Raw genomic sequence first — 24,851 nt, 5'->3', positions numbered from 1 at the left:
CACTGAGACAAACCAGCTAGGGCCCTACCTCTTACTCTTTGCTTCAGAGGTTAAGTTCAAACCTCTCCCTCTAGAGACTGGGTCTTGTCCTCTCCTGTCAGAAACCAAGTCAGTACCTCTGCTTCCAAAGGATAAGTCCCAACCTGTGCCACGAGCAACTAAGTTCCCCAATTTCCCCTCCAGAGACCAACTCACAATTTCAGCTGCAGAGTTCAAGTCCTCATTTTTAGTCCTAAGATGAAGTCTTCAATTTTCACTGCAGATGCTAAGTCCCAATTTTCATAAGTGGTCACCAAAGCTATCTAACCACCTGACCTCAACAGAGTATTCCATGATACCGTCTCTCATGCAGATGAGAAAGGAGTGGGGAGAGACTGACAAAGATAGACCCTGGAGTCTTCCACAGAGGGTACAGAGCCCTTTTAGAACTGATACTAGGGTAACCAGGAACAATAAGCAACCCTGAGCAAGGCCTTCCTAGCCTCTGTAGCTGGTTAGTCTTTCAATAATGACCCAGGCACCTGGAAGGCCCATTTCTTGAGTAGAAGAAGTTGGAAAGCAGTGAGACTGCCATGGGACAACTTCAGGGGCCAACACCAAGGGTGCAGAGTCCTTTTAGGAAGGGCCACTAGGGAAAAAGGATGAATCCAAATGCCAATGCATGCTCACACAGCAAAGCTGGCTAGACACACAACCTGAACCTGGACACTTAGTGGCCTCATCTCTTGTGCAGAGGAAGAAGCAGTTGATGAGAATGGCACGTCAACCTTGAGGTTCTCCCTCGTGAATGCAATGGCCTTCAGAAGGGGCACTACAGGAGCTGGAGGGATCCAAAGCCCCAAGCAGCCCTCCCTTTCTGCATCCAGCTGGCCTTCCAATAACTACCAGTGATCTATGGCCCAGTTTATCATGTGGGGGAGGTTGAAGAACAGTGGAATCCCATGGGGTGATCCCAGAGGCCAATGTAAAGAGTGGACAAATCTTTCAGGGAAAACTTCTGTTAAGCAGGGACTATTTGAAACTTCATCTAAGCTCTACCCTCTTCATCCAGCTAGCCACCTGACATTGTCACTCTGACAACATGGTCTGGAAGGTTGATTGACTTGTTCAGCTTTACACTGAAAGCTGGGATGACTTGCTAAGCTCCCATGGACCTCCACACAAGGTCCATAGGCCTTTTAAGAGGTCACCTCCAGGCACCTAGCACTTTGGAGGCTTCCACAGAGGATAGGCTTGCTGGGCCCCAGGTTCCTACCTCTGCAACCAATGGGACCAGCACCAAAAGCCCTTGGGATCTCTGAAGAGGGTACATAGGCTTTTTTGAGAAATGTCCTGACATTCAGGGTTGGTCCTTACCTCCAGACCAAACTTGGCCAACTGCAACAGTTAATCATGCTACTGCAACTGAGTGACTTCTTGGCCTTGGTTATATCACCTGAGAGAAATCAGATAGCATCTGGAATGACTGGATGAGCCCCTGAGGGCCTCTGCAGTGAAGGAAGAAGCCTTTTGGGTGGAATTTCAGCCAACTAGGGAACATGTTAAACTTGAAACTGTGCTCCCCCACCTGCATATAGCTGTTTAACATCGTCCTGGTTGTCCTCTGACCCCCATTCTTAACCTGGGGAGGTCAAAAAGGAGCAGGACCAGCACCACCAGGAGGCCCTAAGGACCTGTGCAAGGGATGCAGAGGTGAAGGATGTCTCTGAGAAGTCCATGGAGGCCAACACAGAGCATTCAGAGACCTTTTAGAAGAGGCCTACTGTGGAACTGGAGTGATCTCAATCCCCAAGATGTGCTCCCTTAATTCCAATTTGTAGCCAGGTAGCTAACCAACATCAAGGAACTTCCTGGACCTGTTTCTAATCCTTACCTAACCCTGACCCTGAAATTGAACATTGAACTCAACCTAAACTTAACCCTAACACTAATTCTGACCATGAACCCAACCCTCACATCAATCATAACCCTAAACCTGCTTCTAAACCTGACTATAAACCCTAACACTAAAGCTACAAATAAACTAGATCCTAAACTACCTGATCATGCTGTCTGCACTGGGAGCAGCTCTCCTGCCACAGCTCCTCATCCCCTGAAAATGTATGCCTGTGCCAAGTTTATCTCCTCCCCCCTCCTTGGTCGGGAGCACCTCTCAGCTGCTGAGCCGATCACTGCCTGCAATGGTGCTGAAATAACCAGAGACACTGACAGATGACAGCCTCAACAGCTTGGCAGCCTGACATCCCCTGACTTCACTTATTTCTAGCTGCAGCTTCCAAACCAGCGCCATTTCAAGGGACAGCAACACAGCAACCAAGTTCTTTGGGGCTGGGGCTGCCACAATAAGGGTGGCTGACTCTGAGGCTGGAACTGGGACTTTTCCAATTCAGCATTAAGGTTAGGTTTAGGGATAATATTAGTGTCGGGGTTATGGTTACATTTAGGATCAATGATGAGGCTCCTCTTTAGGAGCCTCATCATTGGTTATGCCAGGAACCCTTCTCTGAAGCAACAGTTCTTCTCTCACACCATTCTGGGCTTTGACCTCTCAGAGGCCATGGGGCCTTTTTGCCTGATGGTGGCCTTTCTCATCCTCTTCACCATGTAAAGGAGCCATCTCCACCTCCCATAGTTCTTTCTCCCGTGTCTCGTCTGTGTGTTCCTTTTCCTTTACCTCCCCAGGAAGCCTAGGGAAAGTGGTTGACTATTGCTTTGACAGAGGGAAGACAAATCAATACTGTATTAATAAGAAAAAAATTTACCTGATCATGACCCTGACTGTGACCCTAACCCTTAACCTAACCCTAAACTTCATCTTTACCCTAAACCTATCCCTAACCATGAACCTGACCCTGACTTAAACCTAACCAGAACACTATCACCTAGTACCTGACCTAACTCTGCATCTAACCCAGTCCTGACCCTGATACAAATACTGAACATAACCCTAATCTTGACCCTGACAATAAACTTGACTCATCCTAACAATGATTCTGAAATTGACACTCACTCAAACTCTAACCACAAACCTGACCCTGATCCTAATCATGAAATTAACTGTTTCTCTGACCCTGACCCTTACCTTGATCCTAAATGTAACCATAATCCTGACACTAATAGTATCCCTAAACCTAACCCTAATGCTGATTTTGTAGGAAAATGTGTTATTCTGACTTTGTTTTTACATATACTGTTTATAATATTTGCTCTAATTAGCCATAAGAAGTTACTTTTAAGAAGAATGTCATTTTGATGTTGTTTTCACTGAACTTGTCCTCAAAAATACTGCTGAGTTTAATCTAAATTTACTCTAACTTGCCCGACCGGGCGTGGCTCAGCGGTTGAGCATCGACCTAGGATCCAGGAGATTAGGGTTCGATTCCCCGTCAGGGCACATGCCCGGGTTGCAGGCTCGGCAGCCAATCAGTGACTCTCTCATCATTGATGTTTCTCTCTCTCTCTCTCCCCCTCCTTTCCTCTCTCTGAAATCAGTAAAGATATGTTTTTAAAAAAATTTTTTTAACTTACTCTAACTTACAATAAGAAGATATTTTGGAGGAGAACGTGTGATTCTGGGCACATGTTTACTTATACTGCTTAGATTAATCTATATTTGTTCTAACTTTGAAGAATTGGTTTTCTTGGCAAAGAATGTGAGGTTCTGAGCTTGTCTGAAAACATACTGCTTCTCTTCATCTAGATTTGCCCTTACATTGGGAAATTACTTCTAAGAAGAATATGTGATTCTAAGCTTGTTTTCACTCATATTGCTTAATTCCATCGAAGTTGTACTAAATCACCACATGCAATTATTTTTTAGAAATATGCGTGATTCTGTGTTTATGTGTACACCTACAACTTAGGTCATTTTCTCTAACCATCAATAAGATATTACTTTTGTGAAAAATTTGTGATTCTATGTTTTAAAATAAAGCTCTTAATTTCACCTAGATTTGCTTTAAAAACTCACTTTAAAAAGTTTATTTAGGGCCCTAGCCAGTTTTCTCAGTGGTTAGAGTGTCAGCCTCCTGAATAAAGGGTCTGGGGTTCAATTCCAGCCATGGGCATGTAGATTGGTTGCAGGCTCGATCCCCGGCCCTGTCGGGGTGCGTGCAGGAGGCAGCCAGGAGATGTGTCTCTCTCAGGTCGATGTTTCTCTCTTTCTGAAAAGCAATGGAAAGAAATATCTTCGGGTGAGGATTTATTTTTTAAAGTTTATTTAGGGAAAATATGTGATTCTGTTATTTGCATATAAACTGCTTAGTTTCACTAGATTTATTCTAAATTGGAAACTTCCCAAAGTATTGGGAAGTTACTTTGGAGAAGAATGTGTGATTCTGAGCTTGTCTGCACATAAAGTACTTAGTTTCAGTTAGATTTACCTGAATCCAATTAAGAATTATTTTAAGGCTTAAGTTACTTGAAAGTAAATTGCTTAGTTTTAACTAGATTTCTTCTAAGTCCTATTGAGGGGTTACGTTGGAGAAAAAAATGTACGATTCTGGTTCTGCTTCCATCAAAGGTAAACAGGGATTATATTTACCCTTCCATCTGGAACAAACAAAGAAACCTGACCAAATAAATGAAACAACAGATTTTAAGCACTGAACAGCAGGCAACCAAAAACTGAGAGATAGGAAACAAATTAAGTGATTACTTATGATTCTTCCAATTTATTGCCTTGAGAAAGTCATCACTAATCATCAGAAAAATGTAAATTGAAACCACAATGAGATGAAATCTCACATCTGTTAGAATGACTATTATAAAAAAGACAAGAAATAAGTGCTGGTGAGGATGTGGAGGAAACGGAACACTGTTCACTGTTGGTGGGCATGCAGACTGGTGCAGCCACTATGGAAAGCAGTATAGAGTTTCCTCAAAAGATTAAAAATTGACCTGCCATTTGACCCAGTGATCCCACTTCTAAGAATATATCTTAAGGAACCCCAAACACCAATCACAAAGAACTTATGCACCCTTATGTTCACAGCAGTGCAATTTACAATAGCTAAGATCTGGAAACAGCCCAAGTGCCCGTCAGAAGATGAGTGGATAAAAAGGCTGGGGCATATTTACACGGTGGAACACTATGGAGCTGTGAAAAAGAAAGATCTTTTATCCTTTGGCACAGCATGGAGGGAACTAGAAAGTATTATGCTAAGTGAAATAAGCCAGTCAGAGAAAGACAAGTACCACATGACCTCACTTATATGTGGAATATAATAAACAAAATAAACTGATGAACTAAGTGGATCCAGAGACATAGAAGCATGGAACAGACTGAGGGATCTCAGAGGGAAGGCAGGGAGGGGGGTGTGGGTGGGGAGAGATTAATCAAAGAACTTATATTTATAAGCATAATTCATGGACATAGACATTGGTATGGGGAAAGCCTGGGGGTGGGATGGATGTGGGGTGGAGGGGATCAGTGGGGATAAAAAGGGGACATCTGTAATACTCTCAACAATAAAGATAAAGAAACTTAATAAATAAATAAATACATAAATAAATAAGTAAATAAATAAATAAACAACAAAAAAAGATAGAACCACAGACATGGAAGCATGAAACAGACTGACAGATCTCAGAGGGGAGGCAGAAAGAGGCCTGGAGGAGATTGACCAAAGAACTTATAAGCATATATGCACAGCCCATGACACAGACAATAGACAGGTGAAAACTTGAGGAGGTGTGGGAGATGGGGGCGGGGGTAAAGAGGAGAAAATGGGGGATATCTGTGAAACTCTCAACAATGAAATAAATTTTAAAAATAAAATAAAATAAAAATAAAAATACGAGAGAGAGAGAGAGAGAGAGGTCTAACCCCAAGCCTAACTCTAGTAATATGATCTAGAACCATGTACATCCAACAGGAGAATCTGGGTGACTGAACCATAATTAAGTTCAAATCCCCTAGGCCCCTTTTGGACTGAGCTACCACCTGGAGGGTTACCAACTAGGCTGGCCTGGGATTGCTATGAGGGGAAGGAAAACTACATCATGTCCAAGAATGGCAGGGCTGAATCCCGAATTTTCAAAATAGGTTTCTGCAATCCACCTCTTTTGTCTTGGTCATTATCCAGGAAGCGACCCCATTCTGGGGGCAGCCACATTCAGTGATCAAACTGCCTTACTAAGGTGTGTGGATCAGGAGGAGGTGAGAGAGGCAGAGTCTGAAATCCTTTTTATTCCATTTTTGAGGAAGCCGTTCAATGCTCAACAATATTAAATTAAATATGTGCTGATGGTAGGGAGCATGGAATGTCTATGAAATACTTTGACTGTTGGCCCATTGTTGAGTGTACCCCTGCCAAATTGCAAATGGTCTGCATTAGAAACGAAGTCTTTTCCATTGTCCAGTCTCTGATGGTGGATGCATTGCCATGTCCAAGAGGCAAAGGCAATCGGCTCCATCAGCAGCTTAATCCCGATGGATTCACTGGAGAGCAGATCGTTACTATGGGCATCTACAGAGTCACCCAAACTGACCTAACTACTAACCATCTACTACTGATCCCCACATGCCCCCATCATTGTCCCCAAACCCCCATTGCTCTCACCAGAAACCCTCTACGGAAGCCTCTCAGGCCCCAAAATCTCAAATCAAGTTCCAATTCATTGTCAACTGCTGTTAGGCTGCTTCTGAGGGCCCCTCTATTTCTGTTCTCCATTCCTAAGATCATCTTTTCTAAGGGCTGTTCTTTTTTCAGAGGTGCAGTAAGGTTGCCTTTTCTGTCCAGCATGGGGAAGTTAAATTGCTCCAGAGCTGTGATTTTCAAATTTTTTAAAGTATTATAAGCCTTTTTAAAAACAGATAAGGTGAGGGTGGGCGGCTGGCTACCCGTGGAATTTGGCTTTCCTTCTTAAACGAAAGCAGGGTCAGTCAAGGACAAGATCCCTCCTTTCCAGCAACAAGTCGCCCCGCCCCCAGCTCAAGAGAACATGATTATTGGATGATAAGCCTGTCAGTCAAAAAGCAAGACCCTACCCTCAACTGCCAAAAAAAACGAGCGCTCCTTAAGAGCCTGTTTTCACTCGGCGGGTCCAGGCCCCGCGCTCCCTGACACATCGAGTTTTCAATCGGCTCTTGTCAATCAGCCCTCCACTCTCTCTCAGCAGAGCCAAGACCTCAGGAGCAAGAGCTCTCGATTGGCCACCGCTGCCTTTCAGCTGGAGAGCCCACTCTCCAAAGGTGTCAGGGCTGCTCTGATGAACAGCTGATTTACCCCAGAGCTGTCACTCGCCTGCAGATCCGCCTCTTCCTGGACATCTAAGGGCAAAGAGAGAGAGAGGCGGGCCAACAAAGAGGCTCTGAGCCCATCCCCACTTCTTTCTGCTGATCCTTTTAAGGTGTCGTGTTCCCATGCCCAGTGTCACCCAAGGAGGGAAGGGAGGCCGCGGGGCAATGTTGATTTCCCTGACTGTAAGTGAGCAGTGGGGAAACTAGCCTCTGCGCAGCCGAATTAAAGAAAACAAAAGCTTGGGGGCGGGTCCAAAACACTTCTAAAGATTAAGTCAAAGCGCTGCTACTTTGTTATTCTCATCCTGCCCTTAGGTGTCGGCTTTCACTCATACTGCCCAAGTAGAATCTCGGTGTGGGAAAATTTTACCCGCGTGTGCGCATGTGTGTGACTTTTTGAAAATATATTTAAATTTTCTGTAATTGTGTTTTCTGTAAGAGTATGTAATACAGCTCTAGTTTAAAAGTTAAATAAATGTAGTAAAAATAACCATAACTAATAATCTGTTATTGATTACACAATATATAAAAAAAAATATGAACTGTATGAATAACCTAAATTGGGAGGGGGAGAAGTAAAAGTGTAGGGTTTAGGAATACTGTTGAAGTTAAGTTGTTATCAACTTAAGGTAGGATGTTACAATTTTAAGATACTTTAAGCTTATGGTAACCACAATGGAAAAACTTGTGGTAATTACACGAAAGAACATGATAAAGAAGTCAAACATACCGATACCAAAAGACATCGAAACACACACACACGAAGACAGCAGAAGGAACAAGGAACAATGGATCTACAAAACAGCCAGAGAACAATTACCAAAATAGCAAGAGTATGTCCTTACCTATCAATAATTACCTTAAACATAAATACATTAATTCTTTAATCAAAAGACAATGGCCCTGGCCCATTTGGCTCAGTGGTTACAGCATCAGCCCACAGACTGAAGGGTCCCAGGTTCCGGCCAAGGGCACAGACCTCGGTTGCAGGCTCCGGCCCCAGGCCACGTGCAGAAGGCAGCCAATCAATGTGTCTCTCTCACACTCTCTCTGAAAAGCAATGGAAAAAATATCCGAGGATGAGGATTTTTTTTAAAAAGACATAGAATGACTGAATGGATTAAAAAAAAACAAAAAACCAACCAACAATATGCTGCCTACAAGAGACTCACTGCAGTTCTTTGTATGGTAAATAATACAATAATTAATAAATAATAATGCAAGAATAAACTCTGTTTCACGTACTCACAACTGTAAGCCTACTTTTGCCCTACCCTGTATTGATTGAGGATAAAGGGATGAAAAAATTATTTCAAGCAAATGGTAGTGAGGGGAAAGCAGGTGTAGCTATACTTATATCAGACAAAATAGGCTTTAAACTAAAACTGGTAAATTTTATTAATCAAAAGTCTTTTTCAGGGTCAGATCCCAAACTGACCCATCTGAGCTTATTTTTTCAAAATGAAAGCTTTCCCCAAAAAGGCCACTTTGTAAGGTGAGTGGAATTTTCTGGAAATTGAGAAAGTGGATTCCAGGTGAGAAAAATGGTAGCCCAGAGGCTGGATAGTGTGTGCAGAGAGTATTTTTATTTTAAATGGAATCTCTTTGAATCTACATCCCCACCACACACACACACACACACACACACACACTCAAACCAGTCCTGACTCCTTTTGATGGGTTTAGAGTTTCTGAAGATTTCCTTCCTCCCGTCCTTTCCCTCCCTCTCCCCTTTTCTTTCCCCCTCTTCTTCCTCCTCTTCTTTCTCCATCTCCTCCTTCCTCTCTCTGTCTTTCCCGCTCATTAAAATAACGACCCAGTTTGCTTTTGTTTAATTCCTCGTGGCATGACCACAGTTAAAAGGACAACAAGCCCAATGCAGTTTGTGTGTGCCTTGGAGGGGAAAAAAACCAACAATAAATGTAGAGAATAAATAGTAAGGGGGTGGTGGTGGAATTTTAAATAAGAAAGTCCTCTCTGAGAAGCTGATACTTAGCAAAAACTTGAAGGAGGTGAGGGAGCTAGAAAGAGAATGAAATGACAAAGCTACAGCATTTCGGGGCCCCTAGAGATGGACTTCTGATGGACACCTTGTGGCATCATCAATGGCTGTTCTTTTCCTAAACTTCAGCTGAGACCCTGGATCTTCATTCTGACACTGGCAGAGTTCCCCAGCCCCTCTCTACCTTTGAGATGACTGACCCCCAGGATCCTGCAGCTTTTCTGATAACTACTACTCAAGGCCATAACTGGCCTAAGTAGGTTTTCAAACCTTGTCTTCAGAAACCATCACTTTCTTTTCTTTTTAAAAAAAATATATCTTTATTGATTTCAGAGAGAGGAGGAGAGAGGGAGAGAGATAGAAACATCAATGATGAGAGAGAGTCTGCTGGGGATGGAGCCCACAACTTGGGCCTGTGCCCTGACCCGGAATCGAACCATGATCTCCTGGATCATAGGTCGATGCTCAACCGCTGAGCCATGCTGGCCGGGCAGAAACCACCACTTTCAACACCAGACCCCAAACCTCTCAGTAGTGACTGCCAGGGTTCCAAAATCACCTTCCACTCCAAGTGTACAATCCCCCAAACCATGATTACCATAATTTCGTTTTTAGGGCACTTATTTAAAAACTTCCATGGACCCTACCTTAATGTTAATGAGTATTCATTCTGCCAAAATTTATAAACACCTAATCTGTCAGGCAGTGTTACAAGCACTCTCGGGTTAATCTCAGTGTGGAGGGGCTATGATTTGAACCCAGTCATGGCCACTATGACTGTCTAGCTATCAAACACAGCTATTTAAAAAGTTCTCTCTTCAATGAGATGCTTCCTCTAGGTCTTTCTCAAATGTTGTCTAAGTGAGGCCTTTTGCCTGGCCACTCTAGCTAAAATGTACACACACACACACACACACACACTATACCCTTTCCTGTTTCATTTTTCTCCTTAACATTTATCACCATATTATACATTTTACTTATTTACCTATAAATTATCATTACCCAAAATTGTTATTCTTTACATTTATTATCTGTTTCCTACAGAGAAGTCAGCTCTGAGAGGGGCAGGGATTTTTTTGCCTGTTTCATTCACTGCTTTATGTCCTGTCACACAATAGACACTTGGTAAATATTTGTTGGATGAATGAATGAATGAGTGAATGAGTGAATGAGTGAATGAGCCTTTTCCAATGATGGTTAACGCCAAGCTGCCATGCCTGGATACTGGTTGGCCCTGATTTGCCCCTCTGACTCATACACAACTGACCTCAGACGTAATAGCTCTGCTTCCAAATATTAACATTTACAATTGGAATTATGCCAACTCAGGTGAATTTCTATTAAGAAAGTTTGCCCTGGCGTGAATTCTGAGCCAATTTAATTCTTTCTTCAATGCCATATAGTGGCCAATTTTGGCCATTTTCATTTTTCTGAAATTGTTTTCACTGGGATGAATCACTTTCAGGTGAATTTTTACAGTGATGATTCGATCCATGCGTCAATTTTCTTGTCTGTGTCATATTTCAGCAGTAATAACTTTGCCCCAGATATCTCCTTGGCCTCAGGCTGCTCCCTAAACAGCTCAGGCACATTCTTGCGTCAGGGACTATACAGGTTGTTCCCTTTCCTAGAAATGCTCTTCCATCTGCGTAGCTCATCTCTCACTTTCTTAACAATCCTTTTCCTCAAAAAAAAAAAAAAAAAGCCTAGCCGGGCATGACTCAACTGTTGAGCATCGACCTAGGAGTCAGGAGATCACAGTTCAATTCCCGGTCAGGGCACATGCCCGGGTTGCGGGCTTGATCCCCAGTTGGGGGCCTGCAGGAGGCAGCTGATCAATGACTCTCTCATCATTGATGTTTCTCTCTCTCTCTCTCTCTTCCTCTCTCTGAAGTCAATAAAGATATATATATATAAACTTTTCAGCAAGGCCTAAGGTGACTACCCTATTTAAATACAGGCTTCTCCCATCCTGCATGCCTGATCCCCCTTGCTGGCTTTATTTTGAATTTAATGCAATAATGTGATTTATTGCTTTATCATCTGTCTCTCTCTCTGCTAGAATATAAGCTCCACGAGGGCAGGAAGTTTTTAATCTTTTTCTCCCTGCTGTATCCCCACTGCCTAAAAAAGTGCCTGACTCCCAGTAGACACTCAATAAATATCTGTTGAATGAGTAACTTTCTTGTCATTCTGAGCTTTATTTGTGGCTAGTTTTCACCAAGTCTAATATTTCAGGATCAAAATTTGCAGGTTCACATTTTGTTGACAACATAGGATCCTTCTATCAGTTCTCCCTCAACGTAAAGTATGTTTTAAATTCACAGTTTTAGCTGTTATCAGTTTATTCTGCGGTGCTTATGTCTATCAGTAATAGTCATTGTGAAGCTGGTAAGATTGTTTTTATTTCCTGGGTAATCCATGAGAAAAACCATAAGCAATCCCCCTTAGACTGTCTAGAATCGTCTGAGAATGGCTTGGCTAAGCTGGATTTTCAGTAAGCTTCTGGTCAATGTTGTGTAGTGTGTAAAATCTAAACTCCTCCTAACCATGGGGCCTTAAGGGTATGGCCTATGATCACCTCTATAACCTCATCTCTAGTCACTCTTTTCCTGGAAGATTCCAGTAATTCCAGTAAGCACAACATTCCAGCAACATTAGCCTTCTGGTGGAAATTATGTTTTCTGTGCTTGTGTACTCTGTCTTACCCATCACCTTAATGTAAACTCCCTGAGAACAGAAAATATCTTAGTTCAGGTCCCTTCAGAAGCAGACCCTGAGACAAAGATTGAAGTCAAATAGTTTATTTGGGACGTGAATTCAGGAAGCACCTGTTAGGCAGTGGGGAAGTGCGGAAGTGAGACAGAGAAGGCAGCCAGTGAACAGTGTTAAGCGACTTAGCACCGTGGGCAGCTGGAGCATGTTTCCACTGCAGAGTTCTGGGGGCCAGTGGAGAGCACCCACCATGATGTCCCACGTGGGGGTAAGGGGGGAGGGGCACTTACTTACCATTCTCATCAGTCATTGATTGATGGTGGCTGGGGGAGGGGGTTCATTTCCTGGCTCTTCCAGCCTGTCAGGCCAGCAGCCAGCATGAGAAGCCCTCCAATGAAAAGATGCAGACCCTGGCAGTTGGCAGTTGGCCAGCAGCACACTGAAGCAGCAAGGCCACCGGGGCACGGACAGGGAACTGACAGTGCCTACTACAGAGACTGTCTTGTTCATTGGGCCTTGCACATAATAAATGCTCTATTAGATTGAAGGATGAAGGTTGGTATGTTATGTTGCTGGAGCAAAGCTGGGTCTAAAATATCAAGGTTCAAATATCCTTGGAGTCAAACAGTAGAGTGAAAACATTATGTTTAAGTTCTCTGACCACTCACACTGGCCACCACACCCACCCTGGGAAGTTGCTGAGGATCGAGATCCTGGTACCTGTCAGGGCCTGGCGCATGGTCAGGGCCTGGCACACAGGAAGAACTCAACCCCCACCCCTTCATCCCAATGTGGTCCTTCAGAGGTCAGTTGCTTACCAAAATGGATACTGTGAAAAAGATGGAGAATGCTGAATGATCGCAAGGGTGCAGCACTTACCAGAGGGAGAAGCGTAGTCGGGGAAATTGGCATACTTTACTAAGGCTGGTCACCTGTCTACCCCATGACTTAGCAATTCCCTTCCCAGATATACACCTAAGAGAAACAAGTGCATTATGTCCATCAAAAAAAGTATATAAGGATGTTCACTGAAGAATTTTTGTTATTCAGTCTTTTTATTATAGTACATGGGCTGGGACTGATGGGATGGGCTAGATGTGGGCAACCATTGCTGATTAGCATCAGATGCCCATCCTGATAGGCATGAATGTGCCACCACTCTGCACCATGGTTTTCCCCATGCTGCCCATCAGCTTCTGACCCCACATTCCGATCCTGAGACAGGAAAAGGTGCTGAACAGTGTCCCAGCCACCATGTCCACAGTGCAACCCAACACATAGCCCATCTTTGCACGATTGAAGCAGCTTGGCTGGGACTATCCATAGGGACCCACAGCCACCATGTGACCCCAAGAAGAACTACCTAACTGAGCCGAGTCAACCATAGGACCATGAAAGATAATACTAAATTGTGGTTTTAAGCCACAAAGTTTTAGGATGTTTGTTACACAGAAAGAGATAACCAGAACACCCAGAGAAAGCTGCAGTGGCCCTTTTAAGGCCTGATACCCCAACTCCCACAACCCCCTCACAACAAAATTAACACCAGCCAGTCAGATTTTCAGTCCCTTTAATAAGGTGCTCTGAGAAGAGGGCAGAATGGCAAGCAGGGGGTAGAGAAGGCGGTGCTTCTTGAGCTTCACTAGGCATCCATTCAGTCCTCATCCTCTGGCAGCTGGATTTTGCTGGGGTCAAAGCAGTTGGATTCCATGATAGGAAGGCCATTGGCCTCTCGGTATTTTACAAGCCTTTCAGCTTCCCGACGGGCCCACTCGTGCATCCTGGAGGCAGCAGCATCGGGGGGGTGGGGGTGGGGGTGGGGAGATGTGAGGAAGCCTCAGTGGACATCAATCCCCACTTTAGCTCCCCAATCCTCAAATGGTGCAGGACAGGATTTCTGGCAGAGCCCCCTTCGACTTCCACCCCTGCCTCCGCCCCCACCCATCCCATTCTCTTGGACACCCCATGAACCTGTAGTCAGGCAGATAAGCCACGAAGGTGGTGCCAAAGACCAAGACAATGGAGAAGCCAAAGAAGAATACAGCCCGCATGTTCCATAGGTCCATAACAGGGTCCTTGTCGTAGCCATGGGAGTCTGGGTTCTGTGGAAGGAGAAGAGGTCAATGAGGCTTCCTGCTGCTACACAAAGCCTTATGCTGGCCCTGTGTAAGCTGGTCTCCAATTTCACCTCAAACCAATCTCCCCTCCCTCCCTAAATTCCTTTTTTTCTGTTCTTAAGACTTGTCAAGCTCCTTCCCACCATAGGGCTTTTGTGCTTGCTGCTCCTTCTGGAAAGACTTTCCCCCAGATCTAGTCATGGCTGGATCTACCTCCTCATTCAAAGTTTTGGCTTCATCATCACTTCTCTTAAGACACATTCCCTAGTCACCTTGTCTATTAAGTTAACTATAGGAAATTGCCATTTTCTTAGGTGAAAAATGGTTGAATATTGGCCATTTCCTATGGTTCAGCCTAATAAAATCACCCCCTACCCCAAAGAAACTCTCGATCCACTTATCCTGCTTCACAGTCTTTCTAGCATTAGTTTACCAAAGTAGCATCCTCCAGATCCTCTTATATCACATTATCTTATATTATCAATTACATACTCTATATTACCAGTTTTAAGTATTTTACATATTTTCTGTGTTTCCCACTATCATATAAGCTCTATAAGAGTAAGGGTTATATCTGATTTCTACACTGCTGAACCCCCAGGGACTGAACTGTGCCTGGCATACAGCAGGCCCTCAATACATATTTACAGAATGAATGAATGAATGAATGAATGAGCATCCTACATATCCAAGCCCCTCAATTTCTTATGTGTCAGGTCTTTTCACATACACAAACCTCACAATATCCCAGTGAGGTGGAAAGTGGCAATAATAATTAACACCTAATGCTGAGTACTTACTAAGTGCCAGATGCTGTTCTAAGCATTTTGACTCATTTAATTACACAAGGCAGATGTATTTTATTTTTTAAAAGGGCCTAATACTTTCCCCATTTTACAAAGAAACTGAAGCACCAAGGGGTTGTTACTTCCCAAGGTCACACAGGTGAGTAACTGTCAGTGCCTGTATTCCAAGCCGGGAATTGATTTCAGCGCCTCTGCTATCAACACAGCACAGCAGACCTGGTAGACCTAAGTTCAAACACGATCTGCTGCACATTCAGTTATATGAACTTGAGCAAGACACTTTACATCTCTGTGCTTCAGTTTCCTCATGTGTACAATGAGTATACTAATAGTACCTAAGATATAGGGTTGATTTGAGGATCAGATACGTTAATGTATGTAAAGTGTTTAGAACACTGGCACTGAGCAACCGTCCTATCAGTGTTCAGTATTATTGTTGTTATACTATTCTAAGTGTTTTGAGCACTGCCCGCTTCAGGTTTGGTACCTGTATGCAAAATAAGGTCAGTCTCGCCTCTGGCTCTGAGCTGAAGAGAACATGGGGAAAATGAGGTCAATAAGCTAGGCAAAATACCCACGTCTTCAAGGATTTCACCAGCTGCGCAATCCTCAGCAGACTAAGAAAGTCCTCTACGGCGCCCCGTCCGCCGGCCCCCGATTGACCCTACCGGCGTCCCGTTTCCCCTCTCTCTCACCTTCTCATAGAGGTTTTCGTCCTCGGGATCCGGGTCCTCCTGCCAGCGCATTGTCGGTTCCGGTGCCCGCTTTCCCACCACAGTGGACGGGGTGATCACAGCCCTGGCGGAGCTGGATTCCCAGCGAACCCGGGCAGCCAGGCGCCCTCGCGTCGCCGCTGCTGCCAAAAGGCCGCGAGCGTATAAACCTAACAGCCCGGGCGCCATGACAAATTGGTCTGCAGGCTCTCAGGGGCGGGGACGGAAATGCGACTTTGCGCAGCTGCAGTTGGCCGGAGCGCTACGATTGTCACTCCGCCTCCCCCGCACTAAATAGGTCCCGAACCCGTCCAGATTTTGCTTTCAAGTGAGTTAAGGCACTAAGCAGACCCCTTTCCTCCCTCAGTCACGGCCTCATTAGAGCAACCATTTCCCGATCCTCTCGATTAGGCTATGGAAGTTCTGCCTGAGCAGTCTGCCCCTTTCCTTGCTGAGAATAAAGCGATGACATTTGGGGAATGGGCGGGGGGGGGGGGAATGACTGCAGTTCCCAGCCAATCGCACGAGTTTCCCTTGCCCTCTGGTGAAAGGGGCAGAGCTTCCGTTTGTCTTTCATCTTTGAAGGAAGCCAAGCTTCTAAAAAGCGGGCCTCGCCCGATTGGCCAATAACTACTTCTTTTCTCCACTTGTGGGCGTTTGCACGGGGCACGGGGCACGGGGAGGTGGCAGTGGCTTGCCAATCAGAGCGGCCCAGGGCTGGCCGATGGCGGATGGCGACCAATAGACGCGGCCAGCCAGAGCGCGCTCCCTCAGTAGGTGGATGGTGGTCGAAGCACCGGCTCCCAGCTCTTGGTCGCCATTTTGTGCTGGTGATTGCGGCCAGCGGGGAGTAGGCGGCAGTGGGTCTCCCGGGGAGGGCAGCGCGCTAGGCGCTTCTCCCCTTCCCCCCTCCGCCTTTCTGCCTCCAGCCTTGAACTTGGTTGTTGCGCGAACCAGCTCCTGCTGAGCTGGGAGAGTTGGCGGAGGTGGCGGAGGGCCGAGGTGATGTCAGGGAGCCCTCCCTTGACAGCCCGAGCAGAGAAGGTGAGAATCGTCGCTGGTCGTGGGGGCGGAGGTAAGGGGCTGGAGGTAGGGGGTGCAGGCAGGGGGTGCAGGCAGGGGATGCGTAGATAAGGCGAAAGGGCGGACTGCGGGCCGCAACGCAGGGATGCGTGCGCGGTCTAAGCCTGGGAGGGGTTGTCTTTTCTAAATTTTTACCCCTTTTGAGGGAGCAGAGGCGCGTGCGCGATCGGGAAGCAGGATGGGTGCACGCGGGTTGGGGGAAGGGAGGGACGAATGGGAGTGGGCTACAGTGGTGTCTGCGACACGGAACTTTATCCGTGGGGAGGCAGGTGTCTGCGACTCTGTTTCTTATCTACAGGGGAGGAGATGTGCTGTCTGCTCTGTGTGACTTTGGTACTTATCTATCCGTGGGAAAGTGTTCTGTGGCTGGGATCCTTGGGAGGGGAAGGAGGGAGAACGTCTGTATGACCCTGGTCATTATGCTTGGAGTGTGTGTCTAACTCTGATCCCTGTTCATAGGAGAGGTCCTTATCCATAGGGAGTCTTCTTGGGACTGGCCCTAACCTGCTTACTAGGTAGGGAGGGAATGCAAGGAATGTTTGTATGACTTATTGCCCGCTCTTGTGGGGGGGGGGGCGCGGGTGACTGTGACGTTCATCCATTGAAAGGGGGCCTAAGTGTGTGCTTATGGCCCGTATTTATTCTGGGTTCCTGTTTGTGATTTTGGCCCATAGTTATTTGGGCCGCGTGTCTGTGACTGGCCCCTGTCTGTTGTGGATACCAGTGTGTGTGACTTTGGCCCCTTTGCCAGAGTCTACTGAGGGTTTTGTATGTACGCTTATCCTCTGAGGCCTCTAGTTGTGATTCTCTTACCCCTCTGGGAGCAGGTAACTCTGGTTCCCTGTGGCTTGAGGAGGAAGAGAACACTGGGGTGTGTGTATACACAGAGGAAAGGTGTGGTGGCAACCTAGTGTTGGGCAGGTGCTTTTCCTAGCTTTGCCTAAGTGCTGTTTAGAGGAGAGGGCCTGAAGATTCTGGGATGCTGCCTGGTGACCCCTGGTGGGGTCATATGGCTCTCAGGACTTCCTTAGATCTCAAGCCCTGAGGGCTGGGTGAAATGACTGCCCTTCCAGCCCAGTAGAATAGCACGGAGGTTCGGAATAGCCTCCAAAAGAGCTCCTTTTGCCTCTGAATAACTTGGGCCCAGAATCCCTGGGGAGAGAGCTGCCTTGGGACCTGGCTGCGCATAAGAGACAGGACTCAGTGCAGAGCCAGTTGACCAGTGAGGTTCAAAGCTGTGTTGGCTAGGAGCCCAGGGAGGTGGCAGCTGTCTCATTGCCAAGTTAGCCCCTTCACCCCCTAAGCCTTTCCTGGTCTCCTGCAGTCTTGTAGGGGCCAGCCAGCATCTTGCTAGGAGGATGAAATGGCACCTAGGGGCCCATAGAAGGAGCCTGGGGGTGCCTGGGACTCCTGTTATGAAGTCTTGCATCCACGCTAACGTGCCTGATCTCTAAAAAGTCTTTCAGCACCAAGAGCTCCCCTAGGCAGGTAGCTCTAGCCTTAAACATGTCTACCAGTTTCAGATGTCAAAGCCCTGATCACAGAATGGGTGGCACCACCAGGTATCTCTGCAAGATGTTCCCTGTCTGCTGAAGGCCTTGCTCATTCTAGGCCTCTAGTGAGCTCTAACCTCACATTTGTGGGAAAAGGAAAGGAGCAGACCAAGTAGGGGCTGCCTTCCTGCTCTCGTCCACAGGAGCACTAGGAGTTGAGAAACAGCAACAGCAGAGCCTTGACAACAAGGGTTTCTCAAGGAGGACTTCTCTGCCCCAACTGCCTTAACCCCTTCTTCCTCTCTCTCTCTCCAGAGTCCCTGCAGGAGGCATCACCCAGACTGGCAGATCATGGTGGCAGCAGCGGGGGTGGCTGGGAAGTGAAACGGAGCCAGCGGCTGAGGAAGGGCCCCAGCAGCCCCCGAAGGCCCTATCAGGATATGGAGTATGAAAGACGGTGAGTTACCTGCTTCCACCTTGACCAAACAGCCTAGGCTTGTCCCCATATGAGAACTGATTCAGGAAGGTGCTAGGAGGAGGCTTCCGGGCAGAGGAAACAGTGTAGCAGATGACTGGTTACTTTTAAGCAGACATTTACTTGTGAACCAGGGCTAGTGTGCTAGGCTGTGGGAGTGCCATGGTGAATGAGACTGATAAGATTGTAGCTTTCTCTTTACTCAGGGTCTCACAAGGGAGACCACACAGTTTACAGTGATTCCAAAGCAGTTAGATGGATACCATGGTTGGTTGTGAGGTTAGGAAGGGATCAAGAGAAAGGGAGGAATGGAGGCTAATGTCCAGGTTTCCAGTTTGGGTGACCCAGATAGGTATATGGTACCATTCGCCAAGGTCTGAACAGCCACTGTAGGAGGAGAGGCAGAAATGGGTAGTGGGTTGGTGCCTGTGGATTCTCAGCAGAAAGGTGTGAGCTGTGTTTAAGGGATAGATGAGAGTCAAGAATTTGCCAGGACAAGTATGGGGCAAGCCAGGTCAGATAGTGGGAGGTTTCAAGGGCAGGATGGGCTGAAGTTGGTGTGATACTTGTCTTGGAATGGGACACTCTCATAGTTATTTTTTTTTAATTAAATAATACTTTATTAAATTTATTGGGGTGACAATAGTTAATATGAACATATAGGTTTCAGGTGTGGGTTTCTATGTTACAAGATCTGTATATTGCTCTGTGTGTCATACAGTTGTTCTTAAACTCTGGTAGAACAAGAAATAGTTGGGACACTTGATAAAATACAGAGATCCTGGGCCATTCCCTCATCATCCTGGTGTATCACCCCAGTTGATTCTAATGCAGGTGATCTATTCCTTACATTTTAGGATTACATAGGAAAGCAGACCTAACTCTCCCAAAAGCCTCTATTAACAGTCAGTAGATTTATAAAAAGTCAGGAAAAAAATAATTTTGTAATGTCCTACAAAGGATTTCTTCTACCACCAGGTCCTTTAAAAATTATAATATTTTGTTTTCTGCAAAGTGAGCCCAAAATGAGATATGAGCATCATCTAGTGTTATTCAGTCTTGACCTTCTTTAAAAAATGGCTTTTGAAAGTCATTTTATACTGGATGGGATTCACTGGAAGTCCTCTGTGGCAGTTTCCAAATTTGAGTAGGTGACATATTTGCCTTCTTCAGACTTTATTACCAAATAAAGCCACTGGCTTGCTTTCTTTTGGCTTTTAAAAGACCTCAAGTGCAGAGGTTTGAGCTAATCGTACTTGTCCAGTTCACAGTAGGTTTCTATCATAGGTCAGTACAACAGCCTTCTCTTGCCTTAATTTTCCCATTTTAGTCCCAGTTCCCATAGCTGTAGGCAGCTTCACTGTCGTGTTTGAAATGTATTCTTCTAAACTATCTAGTGCTGTTTAGAGTGTCTCTGTTTTCACTTTACACAAATAGAGTGCTAGAGTCTTCATTTTTCCCCCTGAACTTTGTATTACTCAGCACTGCATTTTTTAAAGATCTGTCTGTATTGCCATGTATATGTTAGTCCTTTGCTTCTGACACCATGGGGTATGCCTACTGCCTTTTGCTTAATGATTCCCCCAAGGATGAATGCCTGTTCTTAATTTTGGTGTGTTAAAATTCCATCACTTTTTGTCTTACAATCTGTGCTTTCAGAATCTTCTCTGTACTTACCTCTGGATCACAACAATTGTTTTCACTGTATAGTTTTACCTTTTTCATTCAGGTCTTTAAATCCATCTAGAGTCCAGTTTTGAATATGGTATAAGGTACGTTCTGGTTTTATTTTCCTTCATATAGTGGGCAGTTTCCCCAGTACCATCTCCTAAATAGTCCGTTCTTATTAATTTGTGGTACCTCATCTCATTTCAACTTACCTCATGTACATGGATCTGTCTTGAGTGATCTGATTTGTTTCATTGGTTTACTTGTTCTTTCTTGTGCCAGAACCTTACTGTTTTTATTATTATGGCTTTAAAGAATGTCTTAATAGCCCCCACTTTGCTCTTATTTTTCAAGGTTGATTTAGCCATTTGTGGAGTTTTATATAAAAAGTTTACCAAGTCCCTCAAAAACAATCAAGTATTTTTATTGAGGTTGCATTGAATTTATATATTAATTTGGGGAGCATTGTCATCTTTGTCACCTTTCCCATCGCCTCTTCTCCCCCTCCCCTCCTCCCTCTTCCTCTCTCCCTCTCCCCCCACATATAGCATTTGCCCCCCACCAATCATTTGAGTTAGTGGCAGACATGACCCTTAAGTACTACAGCATGTATGTCCTAAGAACAAGGACTTTTCCTCCATACCCACAGTAAACTTATCAGTATCAGGAAATTTAACATTGATGCAATACTTTGTCTTATATAAATAAAGTCCATATTCAGATTGTTATCAGTTGTCCCAATAATGTCCTTTATTGCTGTTTTTCCCTAATCCAGGATCCAATTCAAGATCACTCATTGCACTGAGCTACTTTGAATTTTTAGTCTCCTTTAATCTGGAACAATTATTCAGTCTTTCTTTGTCTTTTATGACCTTAATATGTTTCATGAGTGCAGGTCAGTAAAGTACAGCATAAGGAATATAGTCAATAATTTTGCGATAACTATGTACTGGATATAGTGCCAGGTAGGTACTGGAAATATCAGGGAGAACACTTTGTAAAGTACAGTGAAACCTCGGTTCCCAAACTTAATTCATTCTGCAAGGCTGTTTGAGAAACGATTTGTTCAAAAACCAAATCATTTTTCCCCATTAGAAATAATGTAAATCGAATTAATCCATTCCAGACCCCCAAATAATTCCGTTTTAACCTTTCTTACATACAGTCCATGTCTAATGTACTGTTGCATCTATAAATAAACACTTATTTTCTTAAATTTATTGCACCACCCCCTACTGGCCTTAAAAGAATCACTTTCAGCATTCATTCCAAGGGTGTCTTTCAGGTCAGCATGAAGCAGCTTCGCTTTTTAACGTATTGCCTCCGTTTATCCAAATCAACAACAGTTTTTCTACCTCTTCAATTGCCTGTGATCATTGTTTTTTTCACACCCTTAGCAAAATTAGCACTCTTGATGGCACCTTTATGTTTTAAAATTATGCTGATTTGTTGATTTCGCCAGCAACAAAAGCATTCTCTCCTTTGTTTATTGCCCGAGAGACACTTTTTGTAATGTTGAGGTATCAACCTGAAAGGGTTGTCAGGTCGAAAACCTTTGGTTTGGCAACCAAGGCATTTTTATTTTCTATGAACAACTTGGTGGAGAACCAAATTGTTCAAGGTAGGAGACGGTCAAGAAATGAGATTTGACTCTATGATTGTCTAATCACTGTGCTGTACACCTGAAACCAATACAAAAGAATACTGAAAGTAAACTGTAATTGAAAAATTTTTAAAATAAATTAATTTAAGCTCTAGATAGGTGTGATGAATATCAGTAGATGTGGTTGAAATAAAAAAGTCTTAAGAAATATATTTGGGAAACTATATCCCTAAGTAAATAAAAGTGTTGTACATCCATGTTTATCAAATAATTAGCCTTCACTCTGAAAATATAAAAAAGCCCAGCTCTGAGATTATTGTATCAGAAGAATAGAAACTCTTCTTGAATATTTATATGTATTTTGACAAATGGTCTTCCTTTATTTAGGTTATGTTTGAACTTAATGTTATTTTCATTAATAAAGCTGAATGAATTTGTCAAAAAATTAACTTAAAATGGTAAAAAAAAAATTGGAAAAAAAAAAAGTACAGGTCAGTTGCTTTGTAGATGTTTTTCAATTTGAGTTTTTCTAACGTTTACTCTTAATTTTTGGCAGAATTATTTAAGCAATGTTACGTATATTTTTAAAACGCATTTGGCCTGGCCGAGCGTGGCTCAGCGGTTGAGCATCGACGTAGGATCCAGGAGATTGGGGTTCGATTCCCGGTCAGGGCACATGCCCGGGTTGCGGGCTAGGCAGCCGATCAATGACTCTCTCATCATTGATGTTTCTTATCTCTCTCTCTCCCTCTCCTTTCCTCTCTCTGAAATCAATAAAGATATGTTTAAAAAAAAAAACACGCATTTGATTAGATACTATATTTAGGATATTTGCTTCTGTGTCCATCAGTGAAGTGGTCCTATAATATACTTTTCTGTTTATGTGGCATTGAAACAAAGCCTCATGACATGAATTGGTCAACTTTTGCTATTTCTTTTTTTTGAAGAAACTTTATGCAAGAATTATCTGTCCCTTGAAAGCTGGAAAAAACTCACCTTTAAAGGAACCTGAGTTTTTTATTATCATTTTGTCTACTTCTGCCAATTTTGGCATTTTATGTTTTCTAGAAATATACTCATTTTGTGGAGGTCCTCATATATTATGGTTCAGTCTAGTTTCCTAGAAATGTATTATGAACCGGGTTTGCCTTTGAGAGGTATTTAATCCAAGTGCTCTGTGGCCAATGAAAAGTATCCCTTACTATTGAAATATTTTCCCTTCCTGAATTTAATATTTTTTTTATTAATGGTTTTTTAAAAATTAATTTGAGAAAAGCATTGATCTGCTGCCTCCTGCATGCCCCCTACTGGGGATCATGTGCCCTGCGACCTCTCGGTGCTGTCCACACCAGCCAGGGCTGTTCCCTTCCTGAATTTAGATAGTAAGAGTTTAATATCCAAATTTATTTGGTTTAGATGCTGAATGTCAGAGAGGATTTCATCTGAACATTTATTCAAATCTGTTCAGTTCTTAAATTCTGATGACTAGAGTTCAAATATTAAGGGATACCTATGGTAAGCAAATATGAAAAAGCATTGTTCATATGAAAAGCCTTAACAGTACTCATACCAGCCACTTCATGTTGAGGCATTTCTCATAAGGAAACAATTTGGATTCCAGGCTGACCTCACAAGGGCCGAGACTTCACAGTAGTATCCCCAGCACCTAGAACAGTGCCTGACACACAGCAAATGTTACATTAATATTTGTTTAATCAATAAATGAATGAGCAAACAATTATGAAAAATTGGAAACCAACCAGAATGTCTGGAAACATTTTATTTTCCCCATTTGTTAATTATCTTTTAGCTTTATGGGGGTTTTTTTCAGTATTTTATTGTGAAATTTCAAGCATACAGCAAAGTTGAAAGAATTTACAGTGAACACCTCTTTACCCATCCACTGGATTCTACCATTAACATTTTACTCTATTTGCTTTATCACGTTTATGGTATTTTTACACTCTGGATATTTTAAATTTTTTATGAAGCCAGATTTATTGGTTTTCTTATTTATTTTATGACTTCTGTTTTTTTTCTTGCTTAGAAAGCCTTTCTCCATTCTTGAGGTGGTCAATTTTTTTCTCATGTTTTCTTTCTAATATTTTTATGGTTTCTATTCAAGGATTTAAATTTTGATCCATCTAGAATTTAGTTGGTGTAAGAAGTGAAGTAGATAAAAAACTTTATTTTCTTAAAGGTCAGTCAAAAAACTTTTTCTGACCCAGCTGGTGTGGCTCAGTGGTTGGATGTCGACTCATGAAACAGGAGGTCACAGTTGGATTCCCCATCAGGGCACGTGCCCAGATTGCTGGCTCCATCCCCAGTAGGGGATGTGCAGGAGGCAGCCAGTAGATGATTCTCTCTCATCATTGATGTTTCTAACTCTCCCTCCCTCTCTCTGAAATCAACAAAAACATAAAAAAAAAACAACGCAAAGAAACCTCTTTTCTGTGAAGGACCACATAGTAAGTATTTTTGGCATTGTAGACCATATAGTCCTGGTCACAGCTATGCACCTGAAATCAACCACAGACAATATGTAAACATTGAATAGTGTTTATTCAGGAGATTGGATTTGGCCCAGTGGCTGTAGTTTGTCGATCCCTGGACCAGTTATCACAATTAGTATTTATTGACTAACCCATTCTCCCCCCTGTTCATTTGAAATGCAGCCGTTGGCTTATTTTAATTTTCCATGTGTGTGTGTACTGTGGACTGTTTGGTTTCACTGATCTATTCATTTGTGTTTCAATTGTCCCACCTTTACAATATGTCTTAATGTTTGATGGGGATCCTCTCTCCCTCATTAGTCTTTGTTTTAAATAGAATTTTCCTGACCCTTCTAAGTTGTTTATTGGCCTTTGCTGTTATAAACAGTGTTGCAGTGAATAATGTTTCTGTACATTATGCAAGCACATCAGTTCGTG

At 43.7% G+C, this 24,851-nt stretch overlaps 2 protein-coding genes and 2 pseudogenes across 10 annotated transcripts in view; 2 read left to right on the top strand and 2 right to left on the bottom strand.

The window, feature by feature from the left end:
- Positions 1-2,098: 2,098 nt before the first annotated feature.
- On the top strand, positions 2,099-2,608 carry LOC107541359 (ATP synthase F(0) complex subunit C2, mitochondrial-like; annotated as a pseudogene).
- Positions 2,609-13,084: 10,476 nt separating this feature from the next.
- Positions 13,085-13,306, bottom strand: LOC107541358 (reactive oxygen species modulator 1 pseudogene; annotated as a pseudogene).
- A 210-nt stretch (positions 13,307-13,516) lies between these two features.
- Positions 13,517-15,813, bottom strand: NDUFB11 (NADH:ubiquinone oxidoreductase subunit B11). Its single transcript, XM_016218508.2, has 3 exons — positions 15,582-15,813; positions 13,935-14,065; positions 13,517-13,744 (listed from the first exon to the last, which is right to left on the bottom strand). Exons 1-3 carry the CDS (start codon positions 15,786-15,788, stop codon positions 13,618-13,620), a joined length of 465 nt encoding a protein of 154 aa, XP_016073994.2. The 5' UTR covers positions 15,789-15,813; the 3' UTR covers positions 13,517-13,617.
- A 571-nt stretch (positions 15,814-16,384) lies between these two features.
- The window catches only part of RBM10 (RNA binding motif protein 10), a 28,378-nt gene continuing 19,911 nt past the window's right edge, over positions 16,385-24,851 (top strand). For 4 of the 9 annotated variants that reach the window (XM_016218472.2, XM_016218471.2, XM_087829517.1 and 1 more), the window contains exons 1-2: positions 16,385-16,674; positions 18,491-18,632. In XM_016218472.2, coding sequence (XP_016073958.2) covers positions 16,605-16,674; positions 18,491-18,632 — 212 coding nt within the window. In that variant the 5' untranslated portion in view covers positions 16,385-16,604. Of the gene's footprint in view, positions 16,675-18,490; positions 18,633-24,851 lie in introns of those variants that run through there. The other 5 variants (XM_016218475.2, XM_016218474.2, XM_087829515.1 and 2 more) reach the window with 2 other exon arrangements.

This window comes from Miniopterus natalensis, chromosome X (assembly GCF_054644295.1).
Source record: "Miniopterus natalensis isolate mMinNat1 chromosome X, mMinNat1.hap1, whole genome shotgun sequence".
Taxonomy (NCBI): Eukaryota; Metazoa; Chordata; class Mammalia; order Chiroptera; family Miniopteridae; genus Miniopterus; species Miniopterus natalensis.
Note: the sequence above shows the minus strand (reverse complement) of the source record. Positions and strands in the feature narration are given on the sequence as shown.